Source organism: Babylonia areolata, chromosome 26 (genome assembly GCF_041734735.1).
Source record: "Babylonia areolata isolate BAREFJ2019XMU chromosome 26, ASM4173473v1, whole genome shotgun sequence".
In the NCBI taxonomy this organism is placed as follows: domain Eukaryota; kingdom Metazoa; phylum Mollusca; class Gastropoda; order Neogastropoda; family Buccinidae; genus Babylonia; species Babylonia areolata.
The window spans coordinates 37,563,040-37,580,471 of NC_134901.1; the positions used below are offsets into that span (position 1 = coordinate 37,563,040).

A 17,432-nucleotide genomic window follows, 5' to 3' on the forward strand; every position below is an offset into this window, starting at 1 on the left:
AAAATACCTAGCATGCATGAACCACGACAGAGTCATCGGCAAGTCGATGTTGGTCGTGTAACGGAAAGAAGAAGAAGAAGAAGAATCAATCTTTATATTGTTTTACAAAATACCACGCACTCGCTTTTGTCTGTCATCTAACCTTCCAGCTGTGGTTTTGTGTGCGAGATTTTGGTCCCACTCAGATGAAGACCTTGTGAAACTACAGGATTGGTTAAGAAAGTGGCTCCTCAAGTTGCACCCACAGAAGTGCTGTGTACTGAGGAAATTGGAACAAAAAGTCAAACAAAAACACAGCTCAAAGAAAACAAACAACACATAGGCCTACTTTTGGCTTCAGAAAATACAAAACACTTGCGCGGACCTGCTGCTTTCACTGCGGTATTACAAATATTTCAAAGATGGCGGAAGAAGAAGTCAACAAAGAAGCGGCGGCCTTAACAACGGTAAGGAATTTTGCATTCAATACGTTCGCAATCGCGTAAGATAACGTTTCATATGAGCAGAACATTGTTGCATTATAATATGAGTTGAGACTCAATCGATCACTGTGATTTTTCTCAGTCTTTGAGAGTGTGACCACAAGCTGCATGTTCGTTTTCTTCCAATCCGACCAACATAGGCCTACTGATGAATGATGTTGTGATTAGTGTTCGCTGAGTTTTTCCGTGTTTCGAAAACATCCCCAGTCTGACATGGATTTTAAGATCTCACTTTCGTATTTGAATTCTGCATTTACGCGAGGTAAGAAATGGTCATGCAGCTTAAGCTGGCTAGTAGTAGCAGAGCTGCAACACAAGTGCAGAAGAAGAAAGGATGACTGTATTGATTATGAAATTGTTTGTGTTTTCTGGTGTGTGTGTGTGTGTGTGTGTGTGTGTGTGTGTGTGTGTTTTAATAGAAAAAGACATGAAACAAGCAAGCTTGTAAGTGAGCATAGACAGACAGACATGCATTTCCCCCCCCCCACCCCCCAATGTAATGGTAATTTAAAACAAAAAACAAAAACAACATTGATTGGCAGCATGATCGAGACCAGGACTTGAAAATTCCTTCTGGGGAGGATGCTATTCCTGTGATTCCAAGTGCTCCTGCTGTGCCTGCTGCTGTTAAACCCAGACCAAAGAAAGGTATCTGTTTTCATGTGCACTTAAAAAAAAATCTTTTTATATAATGTATGACATATTCTTCCCCCCACCCCCCATGCATTCCATTAATCTCATGTACACAAGGGTCTCTTTTGTTGAGTGGAATCACTTCACATGTTAACAACATACTTTTCTCATGCACGGGTCAAACCATGTTTTCTTTATTGCCTGATGTGGGTAAGAAAACAACAACAAAAACCAAACAAACAAACCAAAAAAACTCACATTGTCAAATGACAGGTTACATTATTATCTTAGAAAAAGGAAAAAAAAGAAAGAAAAAAAAGCCAAATGTCTGATTTGCTTTATGTGTGATTATTTTAACTTTTTTTTCATATTCAAATAATTATTCTTAATGTGTTACTTTGACTTTTGTGTATACATAACTAAAAGAACCTTGTCATTTAAGTTGTTTCATTAGCTCCTGCAAGTCTCTTTGTTTTAATGTGCGTATGTTTGTTAGTGCAGAACTTTACTCTTTTAGTTACAGTTTATCAGTAATCATATGTTTCTGAGGTGTTGTTTCTCAGTCAAGTTTTGGACACTTTGCTTCATGAGTACAATCCAGCTGTGGTGTCTCTTTTTTTTTGTGATCAGCTCCAGAAATTCCACTCTTTGAGCGGCGGAACTGGCTGATTCATCTGCATTATGTTCAACGAGAGTTTGACAAGTGCAAATCTCTTATCAGAGAGATTTTATCAGAAAGTGGGGGCATGTGTGAATATGCAGTGTATGTTCAAGGTAAGATGTGTATTTTGCTGTGGAATGTTTGTGTGTGTGTGCACGTGTGTGTGTGTGTGCGTGTGTGTGTGTGTGTGTGTGTGTGTGTGTGTGTACACATCTATGCATAATGATGTAATAATGCTATTGTTTGTGTACATGCACTTCTGTTATTATGTGTGTTTGTGTGCGTGTGTGTGTGTATGCTCGCACTCGTGTGTGTGTGTGTGTGTGTAATTTCAAAGCTAGTCGTGATAGAGATTTTCCTTTACTTATTTTCTTCTATTTCACATTTGTTTTGTTTCTTTTTTGGTCTCTTTAGTTATTTTAGCTCATTTTTCTTTTGGATTACTTTTCCTTCTCCCAGCTCTGATCCTTCGACAAGAAGGCAAGATCCAGGAGTCTTTGGAGCTGTTCCAGACCTGCACACTGCTGAGTCCTCAGAGTGCCGACAACTTGAAGCAAGTGGCCAGATCTCTGTGAGTGATATGCACCACCCACACTTGGCATCAGAATCTGAATGACTCTGTGCAAGACACACACCGCCCACACTAAATATCAGAATTTGTTAATGATGTATACTGCCTACTCTAGATGTCAGAATCAGAATCAGAATAACTCTGTGAGTTATACACACCACCCACACAAGACGTCAGAATCTGAATAACTCTGTGTGTGACACACTCTGCCTACTCTAGATGTCAGAATAACTCTTGTGTGTGACACACACTGCCAACTCTAGATGTCAGAATCAGAATAACTCTGTGCATGACACATACCGCTTACTCTAGAAGTCAGAATAACTCTTGTGTGTGACACACACTGCATACCATAGATGTCAGAATCAGAAGCAAAAAAAAAAATTGTGTGTGACACATACCGCCCACATTTGACATCAGAATCAGAATAAATCTGTGTGACACACACTGCCCACACTAAACATCAGAATCTGAATAACTCTGTGCGCGACACACACTGCCTACTCTAAATGCCAGAATCTGAATAGCTCTGTGCCTGATACAAACCGCCCACTCTAGGCATCAGGACTAGAATGACTCTGTGAGTGACTCACACTGCCCACACTAGACATCTGGATCTGAATAAAAACTGTGAGTGACACACACCGCCCACAATAGTCATCAGAATCAGAATAACTCTGAGTGACACAGAACGCCCACACTAGGCATCAAGATTGATTGATTGATTGATGTGGATACTTATATAGCGCCTATCCTTGGTCAGAGACCAAGCTCTAAGCGCTTTCCATACACGGGGTCATTTGCACAACACGCTGCCTACCTGGATAGAGCCGACTGACAGCTGCCACTGGGCGCTCGTCATTCATTTCCTGTGTCATTCAATCAGATTTCAGACGCACACGCATACACACTCAGACAGACATGTAACATTTTACGTGTATGACCGTTTTTATTTATTTACCCCGCCATGTAGGCAGCTATACTCCGTTTTCATGGGTGTGCATGCTGGGTATATTCTTGTTTCCATAACCCACCGAACACTGACATGGATTACAGGATCTTTAACGTGCGTATTTGATCTTCTGTGTGCGCATACACATGAAGGGGGTTCAGGCACTAGCAGGTCTGCACATATGTTGACCTGGGAGATCGTAAAAATCTCCACCCTTTACCCACCAGGTGCACCGAGATTCGAACCCAGGACCCTCAGATTGAAAGTCCAACGCTTTAACCATTTGGCTGTTGCACCCGTCAGAGTAACTCTTGAGTGATAGACATCACCCTCACTAGACATTAGAATCCAAATAACTCTGTGAGTGACATACACTACTCATGCTAGACATCAAAATCAAAATAACTTTATTATCTCAGTAAGAGAAATTGAGAATGGTGAAATCTGTGATACATACAGATTATATAAGTAGAACCGTAAGATGGCATACAACATACGTAACAAAAACACACACAGCACAGTCAAAGTAAAGCAAGGCTGATAAAAAAAACCCATCACCTTTACACGATTTAAGACACATCCACACTCACCCAAATACAAACAGACAGGCCGACACACACATACACACACTTACAAACATACGCTCACCCAACAACACCTAAAATATTCTAAAAGATCTCTTGTTTTGTTTTAGGTTTTTGCTAGCCCGCCACAAAGCCGCTATCGATGTGTACAATGAAGCCGCCAAGCTGAGTGAAAGAGACTGGGTAACGAATGAAAATATTCATGTCTATGAGCTGTCTCATTGGTCTGTCTTTACGCTTTGTATATATATTTTTTTTGTGGGGGTACTTTGGCAGATTTTCTAATCAGTATTGTTGTTTTTTTTTATGCTGCCCCATCATCTGCACCGTTTCAGTGGCATTACTCCCACGCCGCTCATTCCGAGTCCCCCCCCATACACAGCCTCACCCAGGCTTGTCTGCCACAGTCCTAGTGCTGGCGGTCCACAGGGAACCATCGATGTTAGGAGCCCACACACCAGAGAAGATCCTGCACTGAGTCACTTTGGTGGTGTTTGGTAGTGCCTGTTCTGATTTAACGTACTTAGGGCACTACCTACTGAGCCCCCTACTAATGACAATAATGGTTTAGTCGTGAAGCCAGACTGAGTGAGCTTCTCCCCCAGAGTGGAGACCACCACCACGCCCCTCCACTGGCAGTCCCCCGTGAATCCGCCGACACTGAAGACCCGGACAAGACTCACTCCAAGTGAAGGTGTATCAAAACTTGAGAGCAGAGCATTTATATAAGGCCACATAGTTTTTATTTTTCACTTTTTTTTTTCTATGCCTTGGCTGATTTGATTATGCATTAGACTTCTGATCCAGTGTTCATCAGTGACCAGACTTTGAAGCCATGTTTCAGTTCAGTATTGTGTCCTTGGGAAAGACGCTTTATTCTGATTTTTTCCTTACTCCATCTAGGTGTGAACAGGTTTCTGATCTTGGTTCAGGAAGAATAAGACAAGCACAATCGCTGAATGGTTTAAGCGTTGGACTTTCAGTCTGAGGGTCCCGGGTTCGAATCTCAGTGACGACGCCTGGTTGGTAAAGGGTGGAGATTTTTCCGATCTCCCAGGTCAACATATGTGCAGACCTGCCAGTGCCTGAACCCCTTTTGTGTGTATTCGCACGCAGAAGATCAAATACACAGGTTAAAGATCCTGTAATCCATGTCAGCGTTTGGTGGGATATGGAAACAAGAACATACCCAGCATGCACACCCCCGAAATCGGAGTATGGCTGCCTACATGGTGGGGTAAATCAAAAAAAGGGGAAAAAAAGGTCATACGCTTAAAATGTTATGTGTGTGTCTGAGTGTATGTGTGCGTACCTGAAATCTGATTGAATGACACAAGAAACGAATGATGAGCGCCCAATGGCAGCCGTCAGTCGGCTTGACCCAGGTAGACAGCCTGTTGTGCAAATGACCCTGTGTTTATAAAGCGCTTAGAGCTTGGCCTCGGACCAAGGATAGGTGCTATATAAGGATCCATATCAATCAATCAATAAAACAGCGGAAGGAGAGGACTAGGCCCTGCCTTCCCGTGCCGCAAAGGGTCTTTAACTCTCTCCATACGAACGGCGAAAGAGACGATGTTAACTGATAACAGTGCTTCACCCCAATTACCATCATCAAAATATTGCAAGCGGAAGGCTCTTATACTAAAGACGTGAATGTTGACATAGAATACCACAATTCTGACGATAGAAGCTAAAGGTTGGGTCATTCAGACACCCACTGGACATCCCAGGGGTCTGTGTAGAGGAGAAGAGAGGACTGGCCGTACTGAGTGAGTTAACCAGGGTATTTGATCTTCTGCGTGCATATCCACAAAAAGTGGGTTCAGACACTTGCAGGTCTGCACAAATATTGATATGGGAGATTGGAAAAAAAAAAATCAGCACATCTGCATAAAAAAAAAGAAAAGAAAAGAAGAGCAGATGCCTGACCTATGTTTAACTCTTTCACCGCTGCAGGCAACTTTAGTTGACTAGACAGTGTACCGCCATAGGCAACTTTTGTCGACATTGGGAGATCATGTTAATAAGACCATTTTTCACATTCTAACAAAGCTCAACAGCTGCAACCAGTTTTTCCAGCCAATAGAACAAGGATTAACCTTTGCCCCCTGACCGAGTTTGAAGTGAACAGGTCCATGGTGTTGTTTTGACATGAACTGAAGCCTGTGACGGAGATCATCGCTTCTGAGAAATTTGGTGCTGGGGAGTGTTTTTCCACACAGAAACTTGGTGGTGAAAGAGTTAAACCCAATGTGCTGGTCAGGCCTGGAGAGCCTCTGATAGGTATGTGAAAAACATTAGCCTAAAATGAAGGGAATAAAGAAAATGAGCACATGAATACAGACATTAAGATATAACAAAGATGAAAGATACATAGACGGCAAAAGACTGAAACAAAATGAAAACAAACAATCCATATTCAGTGAACATGTGTACATCCTTATGTGTGTGCGTACATCTAACATTGAGAGACACACACCGAGATACAAAACGTACATGCACCAATTTCAAATCTCATCGACACCAAGATTGAACTTTCCATCAACGCACATTGATACCTAGGCCCCGCTCTCTGTGTACAAACACATATACATATTTTCACACACACTCACACAAACACACACACACACACACACATGCACATGCTTTGAATGCTTGAAAATATCCATGGTTACTGGGGAAGAGGGCTGGGGTAGGTGTGTGTGTTACTATGTATATAAGTGATATGAACTTTTTTTCTTTATTGCAGGAGGTAGCTCATAACCAAGGGGTGTGCTACATGTACCTTAGAGACTTCGAAAAGGTTTGTGTCTGTGTGGTGACTGAGGGTGTATGTACCGTAAAGTTCGGTCTATTGAGTGCACTGGTATATAAGTCGCACCCACAAAATTTTGGAAAAAATTGAACTTCATACACACATAAGCCGCACTGGCTTATAAGCCGCACTTATTTCAGGTACCGGAACACATACTGATACTACAGAAAAGCTGTTAATACTGTAGGTTATGAAATAAACACAAGCGGGAACAACACAAAGAAAAGCAAGTGAAAATACTACTAGTGCCACAAAAAAAAAAAAAAAAAAACACAACGAAAATAAGATCCATAATTTAGGGATAGTCACATTTATTCAGTGTCATCCTGCTCACTGAATCCACTGAAATCTCCGTCTTCAGTGTCCGAGTTGAAGAGAACCAGCACAGCTTCCTCCGCCATCTTGCCACTGACTTCAGCCTCGCTTTCACTCCATGAACATGAACGCAAAGTGGAGGTCGCTGTTGGTTCGCCACTTGCACTGTCGTCTGCTAGGTCAATTGTCTTCAATTTGAAGGCTGCATCATAGGCATTACGTCGCGTTTTCGGCATGATGAAGGTGTACGCTTGAGCAGAGTAGAACTGAATGCTGATCTGAAGGCTTTAATGTGTGGGGATTTGATTTATAAAACGTGAACAGTTAGCACACTATCCTGAAGCTCATCCAAAAATTCATGAACAGAAATCATGATTTTGGTGAGTTGAAGGGCAGCTAAGAATAGATGAGAACGTGACACTCCCAGGATCGTTAAAATCCTCAAATAAGCCGCATCATTGTATAAGCCGCAGAGGTTGAAGCTGGGGTAAAAAGTCGCGGCTTATAGACCGAACTTTACGGTATGTATGTATGTGTGGTAGATTGTCATGTCCGACGATGACCCTCAAAACAGCAGGGAGGCAACTGCTGTCTGACTATTTGGGCAGTAAGTCTCATCTCATGTTTCCCTTTCTCTTGCTCTCTCTCTCTCTCTTCTTGTTCTTTCTCTCTAGCTCTCTCTCTCTTTTTGCTCTCTCTTCTCTCTCTTTCACTCTCTCTCTGTCTCTTGCTTCCTCTGCTTTCTCTCTTTCTCAAATATACAGTCCTTTTTTTTTTTTTTTAAATATGAAAATGTACAATAGTTCATATAGCCTTTCCATGATTTGACATAAATTTAATGCTTTGATGCAGTTGTAACCCCCCCACCCCCGCCCCCCCAACCCCCTTTTACCTTATCATATTTTCTCTCATTTCTTTGTTAATTCATTTCCTTTCCTCTCCTCCTCCTCCTTGCTTAGATCCATGGTGCTTTTTCTTTTGAGGGCTAGATGAGAAAAAAGGCATTGTTTGCTTGCTGTTGCTGAAGCTTTCCTTTTTCCTTTCTTGAACGCTGTATTTTATCTTGTTTTCTTGATGTTGAAAATATTTAAACCAATGATGATGTATGTGGCAGGCCAAGCAGATGCTTTTTATTGCTCAAGATTTCATTTTTCTTTATTGAACGCTGTGCTTTGTCTTGTTTTCTTGACATAAAAAAAACCAATGTTTAAACCAGCGATGATGTCTGTGACAGGCCAAGCAGTGCCTGGGTCATGCTCTGGAGTTTCGGCGGCATGAGGTCTCCTATGTGATGCTGGGCAAGATCCATTTGATGGAGGGAGACATCAAACAGGCCATCGACATCTACAGGGCTGCCGTGGAGTGAGTTAGCTCCCCGCAAGCCCCCCCCCCCCCCTCCCCCCATGCCCCTATCATAGAATACAGAATACTTTTTTTAAAATTTTTTTTTTATCTCAACAAGAGCAATTCATATGTAGTGTAAAGCAGAAAAGAGAAAATCACAGTCATTCAAAATATATGTTGATAAACCATATGTATATATTTACATGTCAACCTTGGGCAAACCATCCATACAATCAATAATCACAGTAGACAACAACAACAACAAGAAATAGTATAAGGACTGCCGTTTCTGGACCACCCATTTTTTGCCCCAGAGAGGGCCCCGAGGATGAAAAAATCATGATCTAGAAAAAGCACTTCCTACACCAGTCTGGGCCGCCACTTTCGACTAAAAAATATCAAAACTGCACCCAACTGAAACGAGCTTTGCCTTCTTTCTTCCTTATTGTTTTTCAGTTCACACCATTTTTATGCATACAGCTTCTTTTATGTATGTATAAACAGATAAATGAATAGATAGATAAATGAATAAATAAATGAATATATATATCCTTAAGGGCCAGGATTGTTCTTCAAAATTTGCCTCTTTTTCTTGGTGTTAATCCATTCACATGTGCACAGGAATACTGTTTTCATTTTTATTGAATGTGTATGAGTGTCATCTGCACAATAAAATGTGCTTCTCAGTGATGTTGTATAGAGTGATTGACTGCATGGACAAGTTCTGTTGTGGGTGACATGATATTAGCTGGTTTTTGCTTGTGAGTTTCTCACGTAAAAGCTTAAAAATGCAGCATTGAAACAAATGTGCTCATCAATTAATGGATGAGAACAAATGCATATATGTATATATATATCTATATATATCTATATATATATATATATATATATATATATATATATATATATATATATATATATATATATATATATATATATATATATATATATAGATATATAGATATATAGATATATGTGTGTGTGTGTGTGTGTGTGTGTGTGTGTGTGTGTGTTTTCCATCATAAAGTCATGTGGGAGTTATAAATGAATACATGTTTTCTTCAGTTTACAATATAAGACACTTGTTTCAAACAAGCACATCTCTCTGTTCTGAATCCAGGTCATATATATGTAAGTTGTAGAACAGATTCTGACTCAACAGTCAACATTCTGCTATACACTACATTGGCACAGTCATGGAAAAAAAAAATTTGGGCCATACATATGGCACGTAGTTCTCAAGATAAGAAGTATGGCATATAATTCTCAGGGTAACAGAGGCAAATCATAATGAGATCAATGTAAAAAACAAACAAACAAAAAAATATCCTTTCAAGCATGATGATTTGGCATTATTTAGATGAGGAATCACAAGTCTGGATCTGGTGCTCTGTTTGGAATACCTAACTATCTGTTAAAGTCTCCACATTATTTTGGGTATTGCGGATGTTGAAATGTTGGTATCATTTGTCATCTGTCCTTAGTGTTATGTGATTAGTATCAGGTTTAGCTTGACATTGTGACTCTGTTGTGCACACCTTGACTTCATGTAATAGTGAATCTGCTTGTGTGTGTGTGTGTGTGTGTGTGTGTGTGCGTGTGTGTGTGTGTGTGTGTGTGTGTGTGTGTGTGTGTGTGTGTGTGTGTGTGTGTGTGTGTGTGCGCGCCTCTGTGTGTGTGTGTGTGTGTGTGTGTGTGTGTGTGTGTTCATACTTCCATTTTTACAGATATTCTCCTGAAAATCCAGATCTCCTGACAACGCTTGGCTTGCTGTACATGCAGGTAATAGTCATTTTGTGTGTGTGTGTGTGTGTGTGTGTGGGTGTGGGTGTGTGCGCGCGCGCGTGAGCATGTGCGTGTGCATGTGCGTGTGTGTGTGTTGTCAATATGGGCCAAATGGGCTGCAAAGACTTGAACAAGGTGATAGTTCTTAATGAAAGAAATAACTTTTCTTTTCTTGCTCGTACGCAGGTGGGACAGTTCCCGAAGGCGTTTGAAAACCTGGGCAATGCGCTGACCTTTGACGCGACCCACACCAAGGCCATTATGGCGGCCGGCAGCATGATGCAAGGTCACAACGACTTCGATGTGGCGCTGACAAAGTATCGCATCGCGGCCGTCAACACGCCGGAGAGCCCTCCGCTCTGGAACAACATCGGCATGTGCTTTTTCGGCAAAAAGAAATTTGTGGCGGTGAGGGATTCTTTACATGAGAGTATGAGTTTCTTTCCCTGTGTTCTTCTTGTTTTCTTTTTTCTATCTTCTTTCTGTGAAGAGTCTCTGGGGTGCCGTCCGCATCTGCCCACCACATCGTTCCTTGTTGTTAGTATTATTATTATTATTATTATCATTATTATCATTATGATAATGTAAGTTGTTTTTTTGTTTTTGTTGTAATTCTTCCTCTTATTATGAATATCATCATCGTCATCATCATTGTCATTACCATGAAGATTATCTAAGTTGTTGTTGCTGTTGTTGTTGATATCATTATTACTATTAGATAATTAGTATTATGATCATGATCATGATCGTTGTTGTTGTTGTTGTTATCGTTGTTGTTGTTGTTGTTCTTAATATTAACATCATCATCATCATCATTATTGGTATGATGATAGTGATGATTATTTTACTGGTTTTTGTTGTTGTTGTTGTTCTTTTTTTTTAATAACAAATTATCATCATCATTATCCTAATGATGATAGTAATAATAATTATAATTATTACAATTGCTGTTATCATCATTATTATTATCCTCATCATCATTACCTCCCCCAGGCCATCAGCTGCCTGAAGCAGGCCAACTACCTGGCTCCCTGTACAACCTGTTATCATTATTGCTGTTGTTATTGTTGTTATCATTATCATCATCACTGTTATTGTTATCATTAAAAAAAGGGTTATTATTATCATCATTATAATCAGAATCAGAATCATCATTATTATTATTATTGTTGTTATTATTATTATTATTATCATCATCGTTGTTGTTATTATTGTCATAAGTTGTTGTTCTTGCTGTTCTTCTTTTTCTCGTTAATGTTGACATCAACATCATCATCATCATTATAACTATCATTAGTACCTTCATTATTTTCATCATCATTACCTCCCTCAGGCCATCAGCTGCCTGAAGCGGGCCAATTACCTGGCTCCCTTTGACTGGAAGATCCTGTACAACCTGGGTCTGGTTCACCTGACCATGCAGCAGTACGCCTCCGCCTTCCACTTCCTGTCCGCTGCCATCAACCTCCGACCCAAGATGGCGCCACTCTACATGCTCCTCGGAGGTGCGGGGAGTTCGGTTCGGCTGAAGGGGGCAGTGTTTGTTGTGTTGTGTGTGAGAGAGTGTGGAGGGGTGGTTAAATGTTGGAGGTGTTGGTCGCATTGTACTGTTAACTACATTTTAACTCTTTCACCACTGTAGGCGACTTTAGTTGACTAGACAGTGCACCTCCATAGGCGACTTTTGTCGACATCAAGGCTCATGTTAACAGGACCATTTTTCACATCGTAACAAAGCTCAACAGCTGCAGCCAGTTTCTCCGCCAATAGAACAATGACTAACCTTTTTTCCCTGACCGTGTTTGAAGTGCACACGTCCACTGAACTAGACAGTGCACTGCCATTGGCGACTTTTGTCGACATCAAGGCTCATGTTAAGAGGACCATTTTTCACATTGTAACAAAGTTCAACAGCTGCAGCCAGTTTCTCCGCCAACAGAACAATGACTAACCTTTGCTCCCTGACCGTGTTTGAAGTGCACACGCCCACTGAACTAGACAGTGCACTGCCATAGGTGACTTTTGTCGACATCAAGGCAAATGTTAACAGGACCATTTTTCACATTGTAACAAAGCTCAACAGCTGCAGCCAGTTTCTCCCGCCAATAGAACAATGACTAACCTTTGCTCCCTGACCGTGTTTGAAGTGCACAAGTCCATTGAATTGTTTTGACATGAACTAACAGTGTATTGTGACTGGGAGCATCGTTTCTAAAATATTTGGCACTGGGGAGTGTTTTTCACACAGAGACTTGGTGGTGAAAGAGTTAAACATGTTTGTATCTAGTAACCCCCCCCCCCCCCCCCCCCCCCACTCCCCACCCGCCTCCCCACTCCTCCATTTTGGGTTAAAACTATGCTTGGGGTAAAATACCTTGTGAATGCCCTTGCCCCCCCCCGCCCCCCCTCTCCAATGCCCACCCCCCTTTCCATTGTTCAATGCCTACAAAACTACTTTTTTTTGTTGTTGATGTTGTCATTGCTGTCTTGTTTTCTTTTTTGTTTCCTTTTTGCCTGTGTAATTTGTTTATATTTCAAACAAAATATTAACCCTCCCCACCCCCCAAAAAACCTTGCAAAAAGCACTTGCCACAAAGTTGTGTGTTGTGTGAATGCACAGTTTCTGTGTCATGTGCTATGCAGCATGGAATAACATTACTTTCGTTATTAATTTCTGTGTGTTTTGCGTTGAGTTTATATTGTCTTGTTGTTTGTCATGGTTTATTCATATATTGCTTTTTTTGTTGTGCAGCATAAAATGTTTCTTTTTGGCTTTGATTTCAGTGTCCTTGTCTCATCTGGAGGACCCAGACAACGCTCGCCAGTCCTACGAGCAGGCGCTCAAACTGGATTCGTGAGTACATTTCTCTTTATAGCCTTTGTCCAGCTCTTGTTGAATGGAGAGTCTAAAACCCTGACACAAATGAAGTTGCTGTCTACTATTTTGTATGTCTCAGATCACTTAACTTCAGTCAAACAATATTGCACGTCTGATATCACTAACGTCAGTCAAACAGTATTGCATGAGTTAAATGTGGCTGAGTGCTTTTGCCAACAAGCGTGACCTTAAAGGACTTTGATTGTGAGGGTTAAACGAAAAGTTATGGAATTGAGAAAATGTGATGCGAGTATGAATGCTTGTTTTGCATTGTGCCCCGTTGTCTGTAGTGTAGGGTGTTGGCCTAGCGGTTATGTGAATGACCAGGAAGCAAATCTCCATGGGTTCCAGTCCATGTATGTCCCAATATTTTTGACTCACTTGTGTAAACAAAGTGAGTCTATGTTTTAACCTGGTGTTCGGTTGTCTCTGTGTGTGTGTGTGTGTGTGTGTGTGTGTTCGTGGTAAACTTTAACATTGACATTTTCTCTGCAACTACTTTGTCAGTTGACACCAAATTAGGCATAAAAATAGGAAAAATTCAGTTCTTTCCAGTCATCTTGTTTAAAACAATATTGCACCTCTGGGATGGGCACAAAAAAAAGAAAAGAAAAAAAAGAAGCCTAATTATATGCAAACTGCATTTACTGTTATATTTATATTTTTTGTATTCTCTAAACTTGGCACTTTGATCTGATATTCTGACCCAACAACAAGAGCAGTCATTATTATCATTTTTTGTTCAAACAGGAACTTCTTTTGCTAAGCATGGAAGTTTTATTTATTGTGCAAACGTTTTGGTGCAGATAGTAAAAAAGGGAAATTACTCTGTAATTAATGCTAGGGGACTTAATTTGCCTTAAACTGATGTTTCTCATCTTAAACATTACATTTTGAAATTATACTCAATACATAAAAAGCTTGGATTTTTTTTAAAAGTGTATCACAAGTGAGTCTTGAAGGCCTTGCCTCTCTTGTTGTTTTTACTTCCACCTTGACCAGACATAGAGTGGTGATCTGGGTGCAAGTCCTTCGGATGAGATGATGAACCCGAGGTCCTGTGTGGAGCATGCACCTGGTGCACGTAAAAGAACCCATGGCAACAAAAGGGTTGTTCCTGGCAAAGTTCTGTAGGAAGATCCAGTTTGATAGTGAAGCAAGTACGTTTACATACAGAAGAAAAGGGTGGTGCTGCACCGTGACAATCCTCTCAGCTCAGTGAGAGCAGCCCAAATTTCGCACAGAGATATCTGTTGTGAGGGGAAAAAGAAACATGTTGCAGTGCAATGCAGTTCAATGCAGTTCAGTGCAATACAGTGATACAGTACACTACAACACAGTGCAAGACGACACAGCACAATATGTTATGATACAATACGATGTGATATGATACGATGCGATGTAATGCAAGGCAATACAATACAATACAATACAGTTACAAACTACAAACCAACAGCGGTGAGGTGAAAGATAGGGTGTACTGTCACACTCTGTTCTGCAAGTCAGGAAATTATTCTGCTCAGTGAAATGAACCTACATTTTTTTGTTGTTGTTGTTGGTCTTTTTATTCAGGAGAATTTATGGGTTTTTTTTTTTTTTTTTTTAAATTCCAGCAAAGATCCAAGCATTCCACTGAACTACGCCGTGTTCCTGTACAATGCTGGAGACCGCAAGATGGCCAGCAAGCAATTTGCTCAGTTCGAGCAGCGTTTGAAGATGGCCAAACAAGGACAGCAGAACGTCGATCAAGAGGTATGACGACCCTGAGAGCTGGTTGTGTTTCCTTGGGGATGAGGGGGGGATGGTGGTGGGTGGGGAGGAGGGCTGGGGGGGGGGGGTTGTGGGTGGGAGAGGAGGAAGATGTATTGGTATTGGTGCTGGAGTAGGGGTGGTGGTTATGGTGGTGGTTGTTAAGGGGTAGGGGGGAGGTTTCAAGTTTTGATTTTTCTGGAGTCGGTGTGAGCAGGTGTTCATGAGTTTTTGTGAAGGGGTGTGTATGTGTGTGTGTGTGTGTGCGTGTGTTTATGTGTGTGTGTGTGCATGGGTGTATGTGTGGCAAAGTGGTTAGTGTTTTGGACTGACTTGGAGGGTGGCCACTGGTTCGATCCCCAACAGAGTTGGGTTCAAATTGATCCAAGACCAGCTCCTTCCTACCCAGAGCTGAGTGTGCTATGGGCTCAAGTGGAGAGAGGGTGACCACACTAGTCAGCAGTCATCCACTTCACGTATATGCATCTTTGGGAGTTACTTGCTCAAGTTTCCTCACCAACACTGCAGGTGTCTGTATCTCTCAGGCCTGACAGACTCTGGGATGTATAGAATGCAACGCAGTGTGAAACAATGCACTGCTGTGCAATGCGTTGCAATACAGTGCAGTTCAATGCAGTGCAAGACAAAACAACACAACACAGCACAGCACAGCACAGCACAGCCCAGCACAGCACAGCACAGCACACCAAAACCCAACTCAACCCAACCCAACCCAACACAACAACCCAAAACTAAGAAACCTCCCCTTTTCCCTTCTAGCTGATGGACATGGCCGGCAAGCTGGGACCAGCCTTACAGGTGGGCGAGGGGCTGGTCTGGAAACCCCCCACCTCCTCCTCTGACACCGCTGAGGCCAAGCCCCCCTCTACCTCCGTGGAGATGGCACGACACATGGACAGTGAGATCTCCCGCCGTGGAGGTGGGGCTGCCTACGTTACCCAGGACGTCCCGACCAACGACACCACCTCCAACAACAACAACAACAACAACAGAGTTGGTGATGCGCAGCCTCAGGCGGGTGGAGGGGAGTCCATGGGTCTGGACCGGAAGGATTTTGAGAACCTGGAGCAGGAATCGACCCCGGACCAGCAACCCCCCACCGGTGGCGGCAACCCCCACCTTCCTCCTCCTCCCCCCTCGTCCGACGCTGCCGCTGACCTTTACGCTCAGCCCGTGAAGGGGATGGGGCTGGGAGGGGGGCTGCCCCCTCTGAGGGGCGGGATGGGGCCTGGGGGGCCCCTGGGGGCCAAGGGGGGTCTGCCCAGCCTGGCCAACCTCCCACCCTTGCCCACGGAGGACCCCGAGGATGAGGATGAGAGCGAGATCGAGGAGGAGATTGAGACTCAGAACAAGCAGCGCCAGCCGATGCCAGCCATGTGAGGCTGTTGCATGGGGTAGTGGTGATGATGGTGGTGGTGTGCGGGGGTGTGGGGAAAAGTTTCTGTGAGGGTGTGTGTGTGTGGGGTGGGGGGGGTGAGGGTGGGGGGACTGCCTGGGAGGCAAGGGTGGGGGCAGGGGCAGGGATGGTGGGGTGTTATGAGGGGTGGATTTGTGTGAAACGTGTTTCTGTTAAGAGGGGGCAGTGGGGTTGAGGGTGAGGTTGGGGGGTGGTGGGTGGAGGGGAGTGGGAGGTGTGTGGGGTGGATTTGTGAGAAACATGTTTCTGTGAAAAAGAGTGGTGTGTAGGGTGAGGGTGAGGGGGGGCGGAGGGTGGGGGGGGGACTGCATGATAGGCAATGTGGAGGATAGAATTGTGGGAAACGGGATTCTGTTAGGGATTTGGGGGTGGGATGGAGTGGGGGTGCCGGGTTTGTAAGGGTTGGGGAACTGCATGGATGGTTAGTATATGGGGGTGAATTTAGTGAAAAATGCATTCCATTAGGGTGGGGTTGTGAGGGGTGGGGAACTGCATGGATCGTTAGTATATGGGGGTGAATTTGGTGAAAAATGCATTCCATTAGGGTGGGGTTTGGGGTGGTGGGGGGTGGGGGTGGGGGGGTCGTGAGGGGTGGGGAACTGCATGGATGGTTAGTATATGGGGGTGAATTTGGTGAAAAAATGCATTCCATTAGGGTGTGGGTGTGTGGAGGGTTTGGGAGGGGGGGGTGTAATGGGTGGGGAACTGCAGAGATGGTTAGTAGTGGTGATGGTGAATTTGGACGAAAAATGCATTCCATTAAGGTGGGGTGGGGGTGTGTTTAGGGGTGGGGGGGGTGGGGTTGTTGATGATGTTTTCTCTGGTTTTGATGGGATGGTGATGTGGTGGTTTCTTGTGAATGGGTTGCAGAAAGTTTGTGAAAAATGCATTCCGTAAGAGTGGGGGAGGGGGAGGGGGAGGTGGGGCTTTGTTGATGATGTTTTCTCTGGTTTTGATGGGATGGTGATGTGGTGGTTTCTTGTGAATGGGTTGCAGATTGGAACTGCTTGGACTGGGAGTTTACTTATTTATTAAAAAAAAAAAAAAAAAAAGTTAAATAACCGGAGTGTCGTGGAACTAGATTCTTGTGTCGCATCGTGTTATTTAAACACTGTTAAGAGAGACTCTTTTTTTTTTTTTTTCTTTTTTTTTTTTTTTTTTTGGTAAGAAGAAATGGAATGTTTTCTGACTCTGTTGGTTTTAAATAATCTTTAATTGTTCA

General features: G+C 42.8%; 1 protein-coding gene across 1 annotated transcript; it reads left to right on the forward strand.

Annotated features, from left to right (window-relative positions):
- Positions 1-131: 131 nt before the first annotated feature.
- On the forward strand, positions 132-16,173 carry LOC143300307 (BBSome complex member BBS4-like). The gene is made up of 13 exons (XM_076613904.1): positions 132-446; positions 1,025-1,130; positions 1,746-1,889; positions 2,236-2,347; positions 3,994-4,066; positions 6,636-6,689; positions 8,251-8,378; positions 10,088-10,142; positions 10,332-10,553; positions 11,479-11,650; positions 12,930-12,999; positions 14,637-14,775; positions 15,553-16,173. The coding sequence occupies exons 1-13, from the start codon at positions 402-404 to the stop codon at positions 16,171-16,173; spliced, it is 1,941 nt and encodes a 646-aa protein (XP_076470019.1). The 5' UTR covers positions 132-401.
- Positions 16,174-17,432: the final 1,259 nt, after the last annotated feature.